We start from the raw sequence: 16,280 nt of genomic DNA on the forward strand, positions 1-16,280 counted from the left end.
CCATGATTACAGGCTTGTGTGATAAGGAGAGGAGAATGGTTCCCTGCTTGGCACTGAAATTCATTCTGATCTGTATTATTTAGAATTTGGAGCGATTCAGTGCTTGGTTGGGTGTCAGAGGATAAAGCTTTTTAAGACTGATCTGAGGCCACAGTCTGAATTACAGGGGATAAAGAACCCAAGTGGTTGCCTTTGAAAATGTGTCTGCAATTTTCCAAGGTTCTGCCGGTGGAAAATCCTATCGTGCCACTTGCTAGGAAGCATTTCAGAAGTTGGTTCTTTAGACAGTCTCCCTCTCGTCAAGATGAAGAATGAAGACTTCCCAAAGACCCAGCTTTGATCAATTTAGAGAGAGAACTGGATTCGAGTGTGAAGATCACAGAACAATTGTGAAGCTCAAAACCCAGACTGGTGGGAGAAGTACAGACACCCCCGGCCCTGCAGGAGGTCCCCCTCAGATTGTCACCACAAAGTATGAAAGAGGAGCCCTGTCCTTCACCATCCTGGGCCTGCTGAATCTACACTGTGCCCTGCTCGATGGCACAAGGGATGGTGTTACGCAGGGAGGGGGTTGTTCCTAGGGCCAAACCAAATGAACAGATATAGAGACCAACATAGGTTTCATTAATTTTTTTTTTTCAAAGCAAATGATTTATTTTTGTCAGGCAAGAATAGTTGCTAACCTTGGGTACCCTTTCCACTAAGCTCCCTAGTTCATATCTACCAAAACTAGCTGTGCACTTTAAAATATCCAGTGACCTCTTTCACTTTCCTTCCAACCAACCAGAATTTCTGTTTGTTTGTTTTTTTTAATGCACATTTGGGATATGAAAAGACCCTGATGCTAAGAAAGATTGAAGGCAGGAGGAGAAGGGGATGACAGAGGATGAGATGCTTGGATGGCATCACTGGACTCAATGGACAGGAGTTTGAGTAAACTCCGGGAGTTGGCGATGGACAGGGAGGCCTGGCGTGCTGCAATCCATGAGGTCACAAAGAGTCGGACACGACTGAGCAAGTGAACTGAACTGAACTGAACTGAAGCAAACAACAACATAGGTTTTAAAATAATAATTGTGACAAGTACTTGTATTCATTCAGCCTCTAGCACTTTACAAAGCACTAGTTCGGGTAGCCCAGTGAGGCACAATGGCCTCATTTGTACATGTAAGAAAGCCAAGCCTCAGTCTTGGACCTGCTTGAGTCCCACATTAAGTGGCAACATCACAGTAATTATAAACCCCTATAATTATTTTGGAAAGACCCTGATGCTGGGAAAGATTGAGGGCAGGAGGAGAAGGGGACAACAGAAGATGAGACGGTTGGATGGCATCACTGACTCAATGGACATGGGTTTGGGTGGACTCCGGCAGTTGGTGATGGACGGGGAGGCCTGGTGTGCTGAGGTTCATGGGGTCACAAAGAGTCGGATAGGACCGAGCGACTGAACTGAACTGAACTGACAATTATTTTAAATGTGTATATGTATTCCAACTCCTGGGAAATGGTTAAAAGCAGACTCTATTCCTTGGCTATATAATAATTCACAAATTATAACAACAGCACTTATTCTCGCCAGGCATCCAACCTGGTGCTGTGGAGGCTTCAAAACACATCACACGAGAGGAGAAGACTGAGGCTCGCCTGTTGCTCAAGCATTGAAGGCCCAGTCTGAGCCCTGCTTGTAAGCTCTCACTCGTGACGCCTCCACCACACTGCCCTCCTGGGTGGCTGCTATAGTCTGGCTCCATTCCAGGCCCTCTGCTCACTCTGTCCCATTTGGTTCCCAGAGAAGCCCACTGAACAGAGAGGGAAACTGAGGCTGGGAGAGTTTCCTGAGCAGGATTGGTCTGTAGTGGCCCTTTCTTATAATGTCTTTGCCTGCTTTTATATGCAAGTAATGTTGGCCTCATAAAACACCCTGGAAACCATGACTTTTTTTTCAGTTTTCAAAAGAGCTTGTGTAGTATTGATGTTATTTCTTCCTTCAATATTTGGTAGTATTTGTAGTTTTCCTAGTGGAAAATTCCATCTGAGTTTGGAGTTTTCCTGGTGGAAAGGTTTTTGGCTACAAATTCCATCTCCTTACCAGATATGAGGCTGCTTAACTATTTCCTGAGAGAACCTCAGTAGTTTGTGTGCTCTTTTATCTACTTCGTGTAAACTGTCAAATTTATGAACATAATGTTATTCTTAACATTGTCTCATTATACCTTATATCCTTCTAATAACTGAAGAATCTGTACTGAGGTCACCTTTCTCATTTCCTGGTATTGGCAATTTATCTTCTGTGTGTTTCTTGCTTAGTCTAGCTAGAGACTCATCAATTTTATTGATCGTCTCAAAGAACTAGCTCTTAGTTTCATTGACTTTATTACTTTTTATTTTTCATTTTATTTATAGCTCCTCTGATGTTTATTTTTCACTCTTTTACGTTGGGTTTAACTCACTCTTCTTTGTGTAGTTTCTTCAGTGGATGCTGAGGTCATTGAGGCCTTTCATCTTTTCCCATATCAGTGCTATAATTTACCCCCTAACTAATCCTTTAGAGGCATGTAACAAATTTAAAAACCTTTTATTTTATATTGGAGTATAGCAGATTACTAGTGTTGTGATGGTTTCAAGGGGACAGCAGAGGGACTCAGCCATGCACAGACAGGTATCTGTCCTCTCCCAAACTCCCCTCCCATCCAGGCTGCCACATATTATTCAGCAGAGCTCCTTACACTATATAGTAGGACCTTGTTGGTTGCCTATTTTAAACATAGCAGAGCGCACATGTTGAACCCCCTGACTGTCCCTTCTCCCACATTCTGCCCCCTGGCAACCAAAAGTTTGCTTTGTAAGTCAGTGAGTCGTGTAACAAATTTTTATGTTGTGTTTTCATTTCTATCCAGTTCAAAGTACTTTCTAATATTTCTTTTTGATTTATTTTCTTTGATGTACGAGTTCTTTAGAAGTATACTAATTGGTTTCCAAATATTTGAGGATTCTCCAGAAAATTTTCTGTCATTGATTTCTAACTTAATTCCATTGTGGTCAGAGAACATCTGTTAGATTTTAGTTCCTTTTTCCGTTTATTAAGTCATGTCATGGTTGTCTTAATAAAAGTTTTATGGACATTTGAAAACATATTCTACTGTTGAGGAAGCAGGGATCAGCTCAAATTGGTCAAAACTGTTTTTTTCAGGTCATTTATATCCTTACTGATTTTTTTTATCTGCTCATTCTCTAGATTCTTGATAAATAGATAATGGCATTTTTACGATAATTGGGGCTTCCCCAGTGGTTGACAGTAATATTTCTATTTTCTATTTCTCCATTAATCTTCATTCCTTTGGTCCTTTTTTTCCAGCTAATCTCATTTTCCTTCTGTCTAACTGTCTTTAACAATTCTTGTAGTATGAGTCTGCTAATGATGCATTATTTCATATTTGTTTTGTATATCTTAAAAGATCTTTACTTAGCCTTTATTTTTGAGGAGTGCTTTCTCTGGATTTAGAATATGAAGTTAACAGATTTTTTTCACTGCCTTTAAAGATGTCGCTCCTGCTGCAAAGTGCTGACGCTCACTTTGGGCTCCTCGGGGAGATCCCGGACCCCTCTAGTCCAGAGCGTGGTTTGAGGCGCTGAAGGCACCCCTTGTCCTTGGGAACTGCAGGTGTCGGAGGCACAGCAGCTCCACCAAAACCGGGCTCTCCAAGGCCAGCGTGAAAGTATCGGATCACTTTAACCCTCACAATAGCCTCCGGAGGTGGATACGATTATTATCTGCATTTTACTCGTGAGGACGCTCACGTGCAGACCAAGTTCATGGAAAGTCACCTTCCTCTGGACACTCTAAGCTTTGCCCCTAAACAGTAGTTCTTCAAGTGTATTCCTGGGAGCCAGCAGCATCAGAAAGCTGGCTGGAAATGCAGATTCTCCTTTTTTTTTTTTTTGGCCAAGCCTCGAGGCTCCTGGGATCTTAGTTCCCCCCGAGGAACTGAACCCATGTGAAAGTGCCAAGTACTAACCACTGGGCCTCCAGGGAATTCCTCAGATTCTCCTTCTTTCTCCAAACCTTTATAATCAGAAACCCCGAGGATGGGTCTATCAGTGCTATTGCTTGCCAGCTAGTTGTTAAATATTTCCATTATTAGACTTTAAATCATACAGACCTACAATTAAATAAATTATATTAAAAACAAAGATAATCAATGGATAAACAAGGTCCTACTGTGTAGCACAGGAAATTATATTCAATATCCTCTAATAAGCCATAATGGAAAATAATACGAAAAAGTGTATACATATTTATATATAACTGAATCACTTTGCTGTACATATAAAACTAACATGACATTGTAAATCAACTATACTTCAATAAAATAAATTTCAAAAATAACTAAAACAAAATGTATCACCCCCAATCGTTTGACTTCATTTACTACTATTTGTGCTCAGGGACATCCTTTTGCTGACAAAGGTCCATATAGTCAAAGCTTTGGTTTTCCCAGTGGTCATGTATGGATGTGAGAATTGGACTATAAAGAAGGCTGAGCACCGAAGAATTGATGCTTTCAAACTATGATGCTGAAGAAGACACTTGAAATTCCCTAGGACAGCAAGGAGATCAAACCAGGAAATCAACCCTGAATATTCATTGGCAGGACTGATGCTGAAGCTGAAACTCCAATACTTTGGCCACCTGGTGCAAAGAGCCAACTCACTGGAAAAGACCCTGATGCTGGGAAGACTAAGGGCAAAAGGAGAAGGGGGTGACAGAGGATCAGATGGTTGGATGGCATCATTGGCTCAGTGGACATGAGTTTGAGCAAACTCAGGGAGATGTGAGGGACAGGGAAGCCTGGTGTGAGGCAGTTCATGGGGTCGCAGAGAGTCCAACATGACTTAGCGGCCGAACAGCGGCAGGACAGGGCCTGCTGACCACTGTCATGATTATGTGGCAGGAACACTGCAGTGACTTTCTTCTCGGAGTCACGTTCAACGACGACATGAAATGGGCCACGGGGAGTAAATCACAGAAGTTGGCAGACACTGCAAACCAGATTGCCTGGTATGTATCGGAGAGTCTGTTGTTAAACCTTTACCACACCACCAGACCTAGTACTCGCTTTTAACAAGCCCTGACTCTGATGCCTGCTGAAGGTTGAGACCTAGCCCAAGATGCTGGAGGCTTCATACTGACTCCTGTGTGTTTGTCATCACGAATATCACGCCGGAAACAGAAAAGCCGGTTCTGAGGCCCCTTCAGAGTGACGGGAGCCGCACGGGGATGCTGAGCACTGATTGGTGGGTCCCAGAGCCTGGTGGCTCTCCAGGCAAGCTTCTTGCGCACAAAGTCAGCGGCAGCCGTTGTCACAAATGTGGAGGGAAAGTACTCCGGCGTCAGACACCCCCGGGGGCACATCCCAGCTCACCCTTGCCGGCAGTAGTACGTGGAGACTGGCTATTTAAGCTCTCCAACCTCCATCTGCTTGTCCAAGAAAGTGGAATAGTAGTACTCACCACTATGGCACCTCTGGAAAGATGAAATCCAGTAGTTTAGACAAAACAAAAGCCAGGAATATAGTACCAGTTCTGTAAACAGGAGTTATTGCTGCTTTTCCATTTCGCTGGAGCAGAAAATAATGTTAGTGTCAATACTGTTACTCCCCGTTTAAGGATGACAGATATGGAAGCATAGAAGAAAAAAAGCGAAGTGCTCAAAAATTATACCGAGACAGTTACTGAAACAGCTCACACAAGAGACCCTTCCCATTAGCCAGTGATGGATCTCATCCACATCCCGCAGTGAACATGTATCCCCTTCCTGGGGTTGCGGTCCTGATTTGTTCCCACTAGCTCTAGGTTCCCTGGAAAGAAACTGTTAATTCAGTTACAACGATTACCATCTGGTTCTCTGGTTTATTGCTGTGATTTCTCTAAAGCAAGCATCCGTGGGTAAAAATGCCTTTCTGCCTTTACATTGCTTAAGTGAGAAAAGGCATCTCCACGTGTTCGTGCAGCGCAAGGCTTCAGCAGCCACGTGGCGCCGCCAGGAGTGCGCGCTCAGTCGTGTCCGACTCTTGGTGACCCTATGGACTGCAGCCCGTCAGGCTCCTCTGTCCATGGGATTCTCCAGGCAAGAGTACTGGAGTGGGTTGCCATTTCCTCTTCCAAGGGCTCTTCCCAACCCAGGGATTGAACCTGCGTCTCCTGCATTGGCAGGCAGATTCTATTCCGCTGAGCCCTCTGGGAAGCCCCACTGTGGAGCCTCCAGTCTCCTTTAAAGCCAAAAATTGCCTGGAAAAGATAGGGGTGGAAAGAAGAGTGCTCTGTGAGCACACGGGGGAGTGGGGACTGGAGGCGACCATGTGGATGAAGCAGGTGACGGTGCCAGTCACCTGGGCCAGTTCAGGGAGGGGTGATGTTCTTCACTTGGCGTGGAACCCTGACGCAGAGTAAGAGCTGGGGTTTGCTTAGCAAATACTCAGCTTTCACTGGGTTAGGTACTCTCGGAGGGCTTCCCAAGTACTAATTCACTTAGTGCTTACAGACAGCCTGACAAAGCATGACTATTCTTCTTGCTTCCTAGGTGAGGAAATTGGGAGGCTGCGCAGAGAGGTTAAACAATTTGCCTGACGTCACACAGCCAGGAAGTAGCTGAGCCAGGATTTGAACCCTGGTAGTTAGATTGTAGGTATGGAGTTTAAAATGAATTTCCCATGGAGAGAACCAATAATGTGTAGTTAGAGCTGTGTGTAGTCTGAGTTGAACAAATCTGAGCTTGAATGAAAGGTCTCAGTGGAGATCAGTTACTAACATCAAGAAAGGGGATGAAGGAGGCCCCACCTAGCCCCGTGTGTGGGGACAGGGCGAGTTCTGGTTATAACAGCGCCTTGTTGTTTAGAACAGGATTTCTTCAACAGGAATCTGGCATCTCATTGCCCCTGAGAAGTGGGAGTTACTATCCTATTGTACAGACATGCAAACTGAGGTTCAGAGAGGTTAAGTAGTCACCCAGCCCGGAAGTGCAGCACAGGGTCTCAAACCCGACCTGCAGGCCTCTGTATCCCATGCTCTTCCTCTGCGTCTCTCAGCCTGGCTACCAGATTTCAGCATTAGAGAAGAGGGTGGGCCCCACAGGGCCCCACCCCCTGTAATATACACACAGGGACATACCTGGCTTGAGACATGATTTGTGCTGACGCCTTCTGCATGCTAGCTGATGCCCATGTAACGGGTAAAGAAATGAAGTCTCACCCAGCCAGGAGGGGGCACAGCTGGGCTCATATAGATCTCTTCCCCCACGTCACCTCCTGGACAGTTACATGCAAGAAGCCTTCCTCTCCTGGACTCTCTCCCACCTAAAACTCCTGCCTCCGAAAACCTGAAATGGGCACGCTGGGACAGGGGCCCCCACCTAGTATGGAGTCTTCTTCCCTGCTACTGACGGGCTCTCCAGTCCTTAACCAGAAGAGTGATAACTCTGGGCAGTCTCCTGTGAGTCAAGTACCTCCAAGAGTGTTAGAAGGAAGCGCCATTCCACTGGACTGGGGTCCCCATGCAGGGCCTCCTCTGTACACCATCCGTGCCATGGAGAGGAGGCCTGTGCCCCTCCCAACCTACTCAGCCAGGGCCTGGGGGACTGGCACTCTGACCCTCAGCTTCACCCTCCCCCTAGAACCCTGACCGCAGAGGCCCCTTCCGGGCCATCTTATCTCTCACGTTTGTGTTCTTTTCTCTGTTTAGGGCTTTATTTCTCTGCAAGGGACCCAGGTGACCGAACTGCTTCCTGGCCCTGAGGACCCGGGAAAGCACCTCTTCGAGATCAGCCCAGGTAGGCCGGAGCGCCTTCATCTCTGTGCCGGCACTGGCCCCGGTGGCCTGGGGGCGGGGGGTGCGGGGTGTCGCTGCAGCTGTGGCCTGGGAAGGGCCATCTTTACAACACTCCTCTCTGCACAAAAGCGAGCTCTGTCTCTAAGCACAATTCAGAAATTCGGGTCAAATCTAGACGATATTGTAAATTTGGGGAGAATTTCAAAAACCCAATCAATCGTCTAGGTAGTTAGCTTTTGATGAGAGGAAAATGTGGATTTTAAAATTCAAAATAAGAGAGGAAAGCAAACAACGAGGATACCTTAGAGCGAAGGTCCAAACACAATATCTGAGTCACATGAAAATAAGTCCAAGGAGAACCGGAGCACAGGTTTAGAGCATTAAAATAAGCTCTATTGTGAACCCCAGAACAGAACTGAGATGTAGGGAAATAATTTAACTCAAAGAACTGCTATTATGTTTGCAGTTACAAAGCAGATTTTTAAAGTTCCCAGTTTTAAAATGTGATTCTTACTAAGTAAATGCGTCTTGCAAATGAATCAGTCTGTTTACAGAAGGGCCAGCTTCTACAGCGAGGTGGCGTTTCACTAAGCTTGGCCTATCCTGGAGGCAAAGCCTGGGACAAGGAAGCTGAGGGATTTTTCTGGAGATGAAAGCACAAAGCGCCAGGAAAGGAGCAGGAAGAGGGAAGAGCCAGCAGGGCGCGCTAGTGAGCTAGCGCTGCCCTGAGCCCCGAGGCTCAGCTCCAACGGAAGGATTCAGCGTTTCACCCAAGGAGTGAGGGGGCTGGGGGTTTACCCACCAACTCCCACCAGCCATTCACTGAGAGCTGCTCCATGAGGGGCTGACTCTGGCATTTCCGGCCTGCCCTGCACTTGGCCAAGTTCCCTGCATTCAGAAAAAGTCTTTAGGCAAAGTTGCAGGTGCTTAAGGAAAGAGGCCGCCAGCGTGGATGGGAACAAGTGAGTGTTGGGGGGCCTGGGCAGGGCACCAAGAGCCTCAGTTACAGGCAGCTCATCATCACAGCCTATCATGCGCCGTCTGAATTTTTACTTTCTTCTGGGAAGTCGTGGCTGTGCCCCGAGTGTGCTAGAGCCTCACTGGCATCTGTGAGCCAGTACACGTACAGTCCCAGAGCGACCTGGCCACCCAACTACTCTGACGAAGTGACCAGGCCACGGGACAGGTCAGCCCAGGCACAGATCAGCCCAGCAAGCTGCGGCACATCAGGAGCGGAAGTGAATGAATCCAAGCCTGGGACAAAGAGTATTCACCTTTGCTCTGTCCATACTGGGAGCTCCAGGACAGTCTGCAGGTTAGGTGTAGGGAGGCCCTCCCAACCATGCTCCATGTTGAAAATTCAAGCACCCACGGTTTCGCCCACTGCAAGAATCTTGATGCTGCAAGTGCACATTGGAAGGTGGCAAGAGAGGGATCCCGGGGTATGGAGTGGAAAATAGAGGCTTGGTTGACTATGGAACAGGAGTAAAGTAGAGAAGGTACCTTCTGCTGAGAAGGTAGAGAAGAAATGAAAGAGAGGGCTGAGGTGGGCAGGGCCCAGGTGTGGGGGGAGGGGAGCTGGACACATGGAAGGCAGGCTTGGGGCAGGGGCCAGGGGCCTGAGCCTGGGAGTTGGGGAGGAGGGAGGTGAGGCCAGAAGCCAAAGGTAGAGGTCAATACGCACCACCATAAATCCAGAAAGACCCTGGGCATGCGCCCCAAGGACCAGATGGGAATGATCACAGGTGCGCGTGCTCTCTATCTGGTCAGAGCCGCTTACAAAGATTTCTTGGGCTTTGGTGGGGGGAAAGACCATTTGCCCTGTAAGGTAACATATCCACCTTAGGGAAGATCAGCCTCAGGGCTCTAGGGTTAGAACGTGGGCATCTTTGTGGGGCCATTATTCTGCTACCGCAACGCTCAAGACATCCCACTAAGCTAAGGGGCGCTTCCATGCCTAGTCTGTAAGAAAGGATGCTGGGGATTAAAAAGGATCGGTCACTTGCCCAACAACACACAGCTGGATGGCAGTGGGGTCAAGACTTGGACAGTCTGACTTCCAAAGTCCTCCAACACAGGCACGTCGTACAGGCCTGGTATTTTCCCTACCTGGGCCGGAGAGGTCCAGGGAGGGAATCAAGGCTCCCCACACTCCTTTATCCCAAGCACAGCAGTGGTCAAAGCACCAGACGTATGCAGCTTCCAAGCACTGCCTGCCTGTCTCTGTCCTCTTGCCTTTGAACTTGCAGCCACTCCTGAAGGGCCGGAACGACGGTGAGGGCAGCCGTGAGACCACTCGGGGAAAGCGGATCAGGTGGTAGGCGGTGAGGGGTCCACACAGCCTTTGGGGAGAGCCGAAAAGGAAAGACTCGATCACCTCCACTGGTTGCATTTTTCTGGCTGGGGAGAAAGCCAGGCAGCGGTGCGTGTTGGCCACACCCAGTACCCCAGAGGGAGGGAAGCTTGACAACTCTTGGACACGTGACAGAAACACAGGAATGAAAATGCATGAGATCAGTCACATGAATTTTAAGTCATCTGTGCTCTTCAACGGTGTAAAAAAAAATCACAACCTTTCATCAAGATAGAATTTAAAATGAGGAAAAATTGTACTGTGAGCGCCATCTAGTGGAGAGACGTGCCAATTCTATGCCGGCTGCGCGTTCCGCCAGCTTCTCTTCTCCAGCCAGCCCCGAGCCTGCTCAGCTAGGCAGCACCTCTGATTCTTGACAGGCCCCGACAGTCACTAAATAGTGTGGCTGCAGCTTGAGCCAGTTCTAGCCGCAGAAACCCGATCTCCACCGGCACTCCAAGGCTGGGTTCTGGGTCAGGCCTGAAGGAGTCAGGCCCCAAGAAGGGGCTGGGATTCAAGGACCCTAAGTCTCCTTCCCACCTGGACCTCTTCTCCAGCCCGAAGCTGTCTGGCAAAACCCAGCCCTCTCAGCCTTTTGAGAGCTGTCTGCCCTCTGTGGACTTGATCCTGTTGGCCTACCAGGCATCTGGCCATAGGTCAAACACAGGCCTTCCTCCGAATCTCCAGGGTAGAGTGAGGAGGAGAGAGGCCTGCTGTAGTGCTCTGGACGAAAAGCGCTAAACTCACAAGATGCTTGTGTTCGGTAGCCCGAGTTAGGTGGCCCGTATAGCAGAATGACTTGTTGCTCACATCCTTCTGGTATGAGCGTGATGCTGTCACGGTGCACTGACTGCAGGGATTCAGACGGGAGCTCTAAACCTTGCTGGCGAGTGGCTGCTGGTCCATCGTGGGTCCTCTCTTGCTGGGCATATCTTTCCAGAGTCCCCAGTGGCAGGTGGCAGAATCCAGTTCTGACCAATGCAGGCAAAGGGGAAATAGCCAGAAGTTATGGGGCCATGCAGAATCCACCCCCAGGAGGCTGGAGAGGTGGGTGTGGAAAGGGCAGTGGCAGGGCTGCTCAGGACCCCCAGAGCCAGGTTCAGGGAGTGGTAGGGGCTCCGTGCAGGGGGGGCTGCATCTGGAACGCTGCTCTCTTCAGTCCAGGTGGCATCGATGGCTCAGGGTCTGAGGTCTGAGTGGCTTTGTTTAGGCCATGAACCTACCCTGGTAGGCACAAGAACCCCACTCCTACTTCTGCCAAACTGAACTCAGGTGCTTCCAGGGAAGAGAGAGGAGGTACGCTGCATCAGAGTCCATGGCTATTTCTCTGGGGGCCAAGTGTCATACTGATCGTGGCTCTTTCTGCAAATCCACACCGAGGCCCCAAGTCCGGGTCCCTTTCCAAGCAGCATTTCCTCCTGGAGGGCGAGGACCCCAGTGTGCAGAACTGAGGATAATCCAGGTGAGATGTGAACGGCTGTCCAGAATCTCAGAGCAGGACAGTGCTGTCTTCTGGAGCAGGAGGAGGACACGTAGGGGGCCACATGGCTCTGACATCTGGGCCTGGTTCCCACCGCAGAGCGCCTGTCTGCTCTGGGCCCTGCAGACCACATTTCTCAAGATAAACTGCTGGAAACTCTGGTGGGGGACACTGCCCAGTTCAGAGGTCTGGCAGGTGCCCTCCCCCTAACATACTGTTTGGGACCCCCACCCTCTCCCCAGACGCTGGGTGGACATCCTGCAGGCATCTGCCTGGGTGGGGATGGCTTTGAGGCCCTGGGTTTTCAGTTCCACCCAGGCACTGGGGCCTGAGGTATGAAGAGAGCAAGAAGTAGCACCCTGTGGAAGTTGGGGAGGTGGTGGGTTGAACCCGGGCTGGCCAGCAACGCCTCTGCTCCGTAGAGGCAGGCGTCTGCACACAGAAAGGAAGGTTCCAGGGCAGAGAGTCGAGAGGCCCAGCCCATGTGCCATCCCGCTGTTTGTGCCTTTTCTCTGTGCTCCCCCAGCAGGACACGTGTCCCCACAGCACCCAACTCTGACCAGCTCCCGACCGTCCTCTCCAAAGTCAGGGAGAACTGGTCAGAAGCACGACCCTGCCACCCACGGCCTGCTGGTGTTGGACAAGTCACTTAATGTCCCTGTGCCTCCGTTTCGTCACTTATAACTTGGAGATAATAAAGCCGATTGCCTTGGGTTTGGTGAGGATGCAGTAAGAGCCCAGGGCTCAGCATTGACGCTGATATTTTTTTCATTCTTCCCTCCTCTCTGCAGTCTGTGTATCCTTATTATTAATGATAACAACAGTTCCTGCTTAGCTATCACCTGTAAGTTATCAATCCCAATACCGTTTGATGCATGCCCCAACACGGGTATCCACAGGGCTGAGAGCCCAGAGCAGAGGGTGGGGGTGGCTCACCTGAGTGGCTTGGTAAGATTTCACTTAAGCTAAGCCTTGACAGGGAAGGGGAAATGACCCAGCTGAGCAAACAAGAGAAGATCATCCCTGGAATGATCCAGAAGGGAGGAGAGAGTACACAAAGGCACAGAGGGCTGGAGCAGTAGGCTGTGCGGGAGACGTGGTGTGTGGAGGACCACAGTGGAAAGGCAGGTGGGGACCTGGTCATAAAGGGCCTTGGATGCTGGACAAAGAGGCTTGGACTTAGCCGCTGCACGTCTTCAGCAAGCAGGAGGGATGGTTAAAACCAGAACTGTGTGTTAGATGAGCCACCGATGCAGTGGTTGGGAGGGGGGGATTGCAAGGATCTGGCCGATGAGGTAGACTGCCGCTCCTCCTTGCCACCCGCTGCCCCGACCCTCGCCCCGGACAGTGTCCACAGCGGAGGCCACCCTGCCCTGCCAGAATGCTCGGCAGTGAGCGAGGTGGGAGTGGGGCACACCTCATAAGCTGAGCTGATTAGAGTCAAGCTCTAATTCTTCCTGTGTAGCTCCAAGCTCGCATGCCAAGTTCTTGGCAAGGGGATCCTGATCGTGCACATGCCTTTGAGGTCTGTTTAGGTGGGTCCCCAGACCCAGCACAGGCTTTCCTGGGGGCTCAGTGGTAAAGAATCCACCTGCCAGTGCGGAAGAGGCAGGTTTAATCCCTGGATCAGGAAGAGCCCCTGGAGAAGGAAATGGCAACCCATTCCAGTAATTTTGCCTTGGAAATCACATGGACAGAGAAACCTGGAGGTCTGCAGTCCATAGGGTCGCAAAGAATCAGACACTATTTAACTACTAAACATCAATAAGGACAGACCCAGCCCAGCCTCTGACTTGCTGGGGGCAGCCGGAGCAGGTGGCCTTGGTTTGGTTCCCCAACTGTAAGATGAGGAGGCCTCAGAGGTGTCTACCTGCCCCAGGAGAGTAGCCTTCCACAACCAAGCTTCCCCCAGGAGAATGGGTTCCAGCAATTTCTTCAGGCTGTGCTGGGTCTTTGAAGCCTGTCTCAAGCCTTGAGCTTATAGCTACGCGTCCTTATTTGCCTGCAGCTTGGAGCAGATAGAACTGCTGCCTGCTGTCTCTATGGCCTGACCTTGAAGTAAAGCCAGCACACACAGATTACTCTGCAGAAGCAGACTGGTAACGGGGCTCCTGACATCCCTGGAGCATCACTCATCTCATTAGCCGCCCCCTGAGCGGGATGCCGAGCTCAGCCTATCTCGGCACCTGGTACCAGCCAGCCAGCATATCAGCCTGACCCCGTGTGGCCCTGCTGAGTTTGCCTGCGGCGCGCCAGACAATGGGTAATGACTAGAAATGATATTAGATGAGCAGTTCACAAACACTCCCCACCCCTGAGGGTGGGAGAATCAACAAATACGAAAGTGGTTTCCGGCACCTCCTGCTTTGTGGTCTAGCCCTCCTTAACCTCACATTTCTTAACTAAACACAGGACCAGGTACAGGGGACCCCCATTGGCGCCCCTGGAAGTTGCAGAGGAAGTTGCAGTTCATCCCTTTGGCCAAAATCACGTTCTAGAGCAGCCCCGTTCAGTAGAAATACAAAGCAAGCCACCTTTGGAATGAAATCGACAGTCGCCTGGCTCAGTTACACCAGCTGTGTTTCAAGCAGTCACACGTGTCTGGCAGAGCCGTACTGCTCGGTGGAGGCCTGGATGCGGAGGCAACTGGATGTCGTGCCTGACAGAGAGTAGCTCAATGCTGTTGTCGTTTGGTTGTTAAACCATGTCTGACTCTTTGTGACCCCAAGGACTGTAGCCCTCCAGGCTCCTCTATCCATGGGATTTTCCCAGGCAGGAATACTGGAGTGAGTTGCCATTTCCTCCTCCAGGAGATCTTCCCGACCCAGAGATCGAAACAGTGTCTCCTTCTTGGCAGGTGGATTCTTTCCTACTGTGCCGCCTGGGGAGCCCAGGTGCTCGACAGGTACTCCAGAAATGAAGGGGGTGGGGGATGGACAAAGGGGTTGAGGGGAAGCCGAGGCTTTGGAGTCAGATACTGAGATTCACATCTTAGCTCCCCCGCTCACTAAAGCCAAGGATTCAGGCCAGTAGCGTCCATTCTCTGTGTCTCATTTTCATCCTGTGCTCGTAGCAGTAGTAAAGCTACCTACTTGGCAGGAAAGCTGTGCACATCACGTGAACTAAGATATGTGGCCGTGCAGAGGCCGCGCACGCTCCACAGCCGGTTCTCTCTCCCCTTCCGCCCGCCCTCCTCTCTCTCTCTCTCTCTCTTCTTTCCTTCCTCCCTCCTCCCTCTCTCTCTCCCTCTCTCTCTCCCTCCTCCCTCCCTCCCTCCTCTCTCTCCCTCCTCCCTCCCTCCTCTCTCTCCCTCCTCTCTCTCCCTCCTCTCCCTCCCTCCCTTCTCCCTCCCTCCTTCCTCCCTCCTCCTTCTCTCCCTCCTGCCTCCCTCCCTCCTCCCTCCCTCCCTCCTCCCTCCCTCCCTCCTCCCTCCTCCCTCCCTCCCTCCTCCCTCCTGCCTCCCTCCCTCCTGCCTCCCTCCCTCCTGCCTCCCTCCCTCTCTCCCTCCTCCCTCTCTCCCTCCTCCCTCCTCCCTCTCTCCCTCCTGCCTCCCTCCCTCCTCCCTCCCTCCCCCTTCTCTCCTTATCTTTCAGCTTCTCTTTCATCTGCCACATACAAGCAAACTTCACGTTTCTTCCGTTTGTGGCTTTTTCAAAACAAACAAATTCCAGCCCTCCAGCAGTGGTTCTGAAGTTTACCTGTATATCCGAGCCCCTGCAGCACTCCTCAAAAACCCTGGATACTAGGCTCATCCCCAGAGTTACAGATTCCGAGATCTGGGATGGGGCTGGAGAATGTGTTTTTCTAACATGCTCCCAGATAATGTCACTGTTGCTGGCCTGGGATAATTAGACAGTTTGAAAGGGAGCTCATGGAAGAAAGGGAGAAATTTCATATTTAGTGCTCTTAACGGGGCTTTTTCCTGCTTTTTGAAGACAGAATCCTGCAGCTTTACTTTGCACTAGGCCCCACAATTTACGTACTTGGTCCCAAGCATAGTGGAGGGCAGTGAGGAGACCAGAGGCTCTGTTCATGGAGACATGAGTCTGGAATAAAGGAAGTGAGAATCCGGCACTGTGCTAGGAGGGTCCAGTGCAAGCAAGGCTGAGTGGCTCCGCTGCGGAGGGAAGAGGGCACCGAGGGGCTTCACGGCCAGACAAACAGATGTGAAACACAGCGATGCAGCAGCAGGTGTAGCTGTGCTTTGTGGGGGCCACAGACAGGCCAGGCAGGGGGATTTTTATTTGCTATTTAACTAGCACCCTCCCTTGGGCATGGAGATGCTCGTGGGATAAGGGGAGACCACTCACAGGCACCCAGGGGCCCCCGACGTGCAGTGCACACGCCCATCAGCGGTCGGGTCTCCCTCCCAACAGCCCCTGGACCACGGCTCCATGCCCCATCCTGGACAAGAAAGTCCATCCCGACATCTTCTTTCCCACAGCCCGAAGCCCTACTCCGTGCTCTGGTGCTGTCAGCCAAGCCAGGGACTGCCACCACCGTGCTCCACCCTGAGACCCTGCCGGGTATGTGCTCCTGACCCCAGCTCTCCACCAGACTAGGGGAAAGGGTGGCAGCAGTCACCGGGGGGAGGCAGAGGTGTGCTGTTGGGCCAGGGCACCA

At 50.6% G+C, this 16,280-nt stretch overlaps 1 protein-coding gene across 4 annotated transcripts in view; it reads left to right on the plus strand.

Moving 5' to 3' along the window:
* The window catches only part of ARHGAP22 (Rho GTPase activating protein 22), a 181,693-nt gene that overhangs the window by 65,179 nt on the left and 100,234 nt on the right, over positions 1 to 16,280 (plus strand). For all 4 annotated transcript variants that reach the window (XM_018042511.1, XM_018042513.1, XM_018042512.1 and 1 more), the window contains one exon: positions 7,738 to 7,825. In XM_018042511.1, the coding sequence (XP_017898000.1) occupies positions 7,738 to 7,825 (88 nt within the window). The remainder of the gene's footprint in view (positions 1 to 7,737; positions 7,826 to 16,280) is intronic.

This window comes from Capra hircus, chromosome 28, assembly GCF_001704415.2.
Source record: "Capra hircus breed San Clemente chromosome 28, ASM170441v1, whole genome shotgun sequence".
Lineage (NCBI taxonomy): Eukaryota > Metazoa > Chordata > Mammalia > Artiodactyla > Bovidae > Capra > Capra hircus.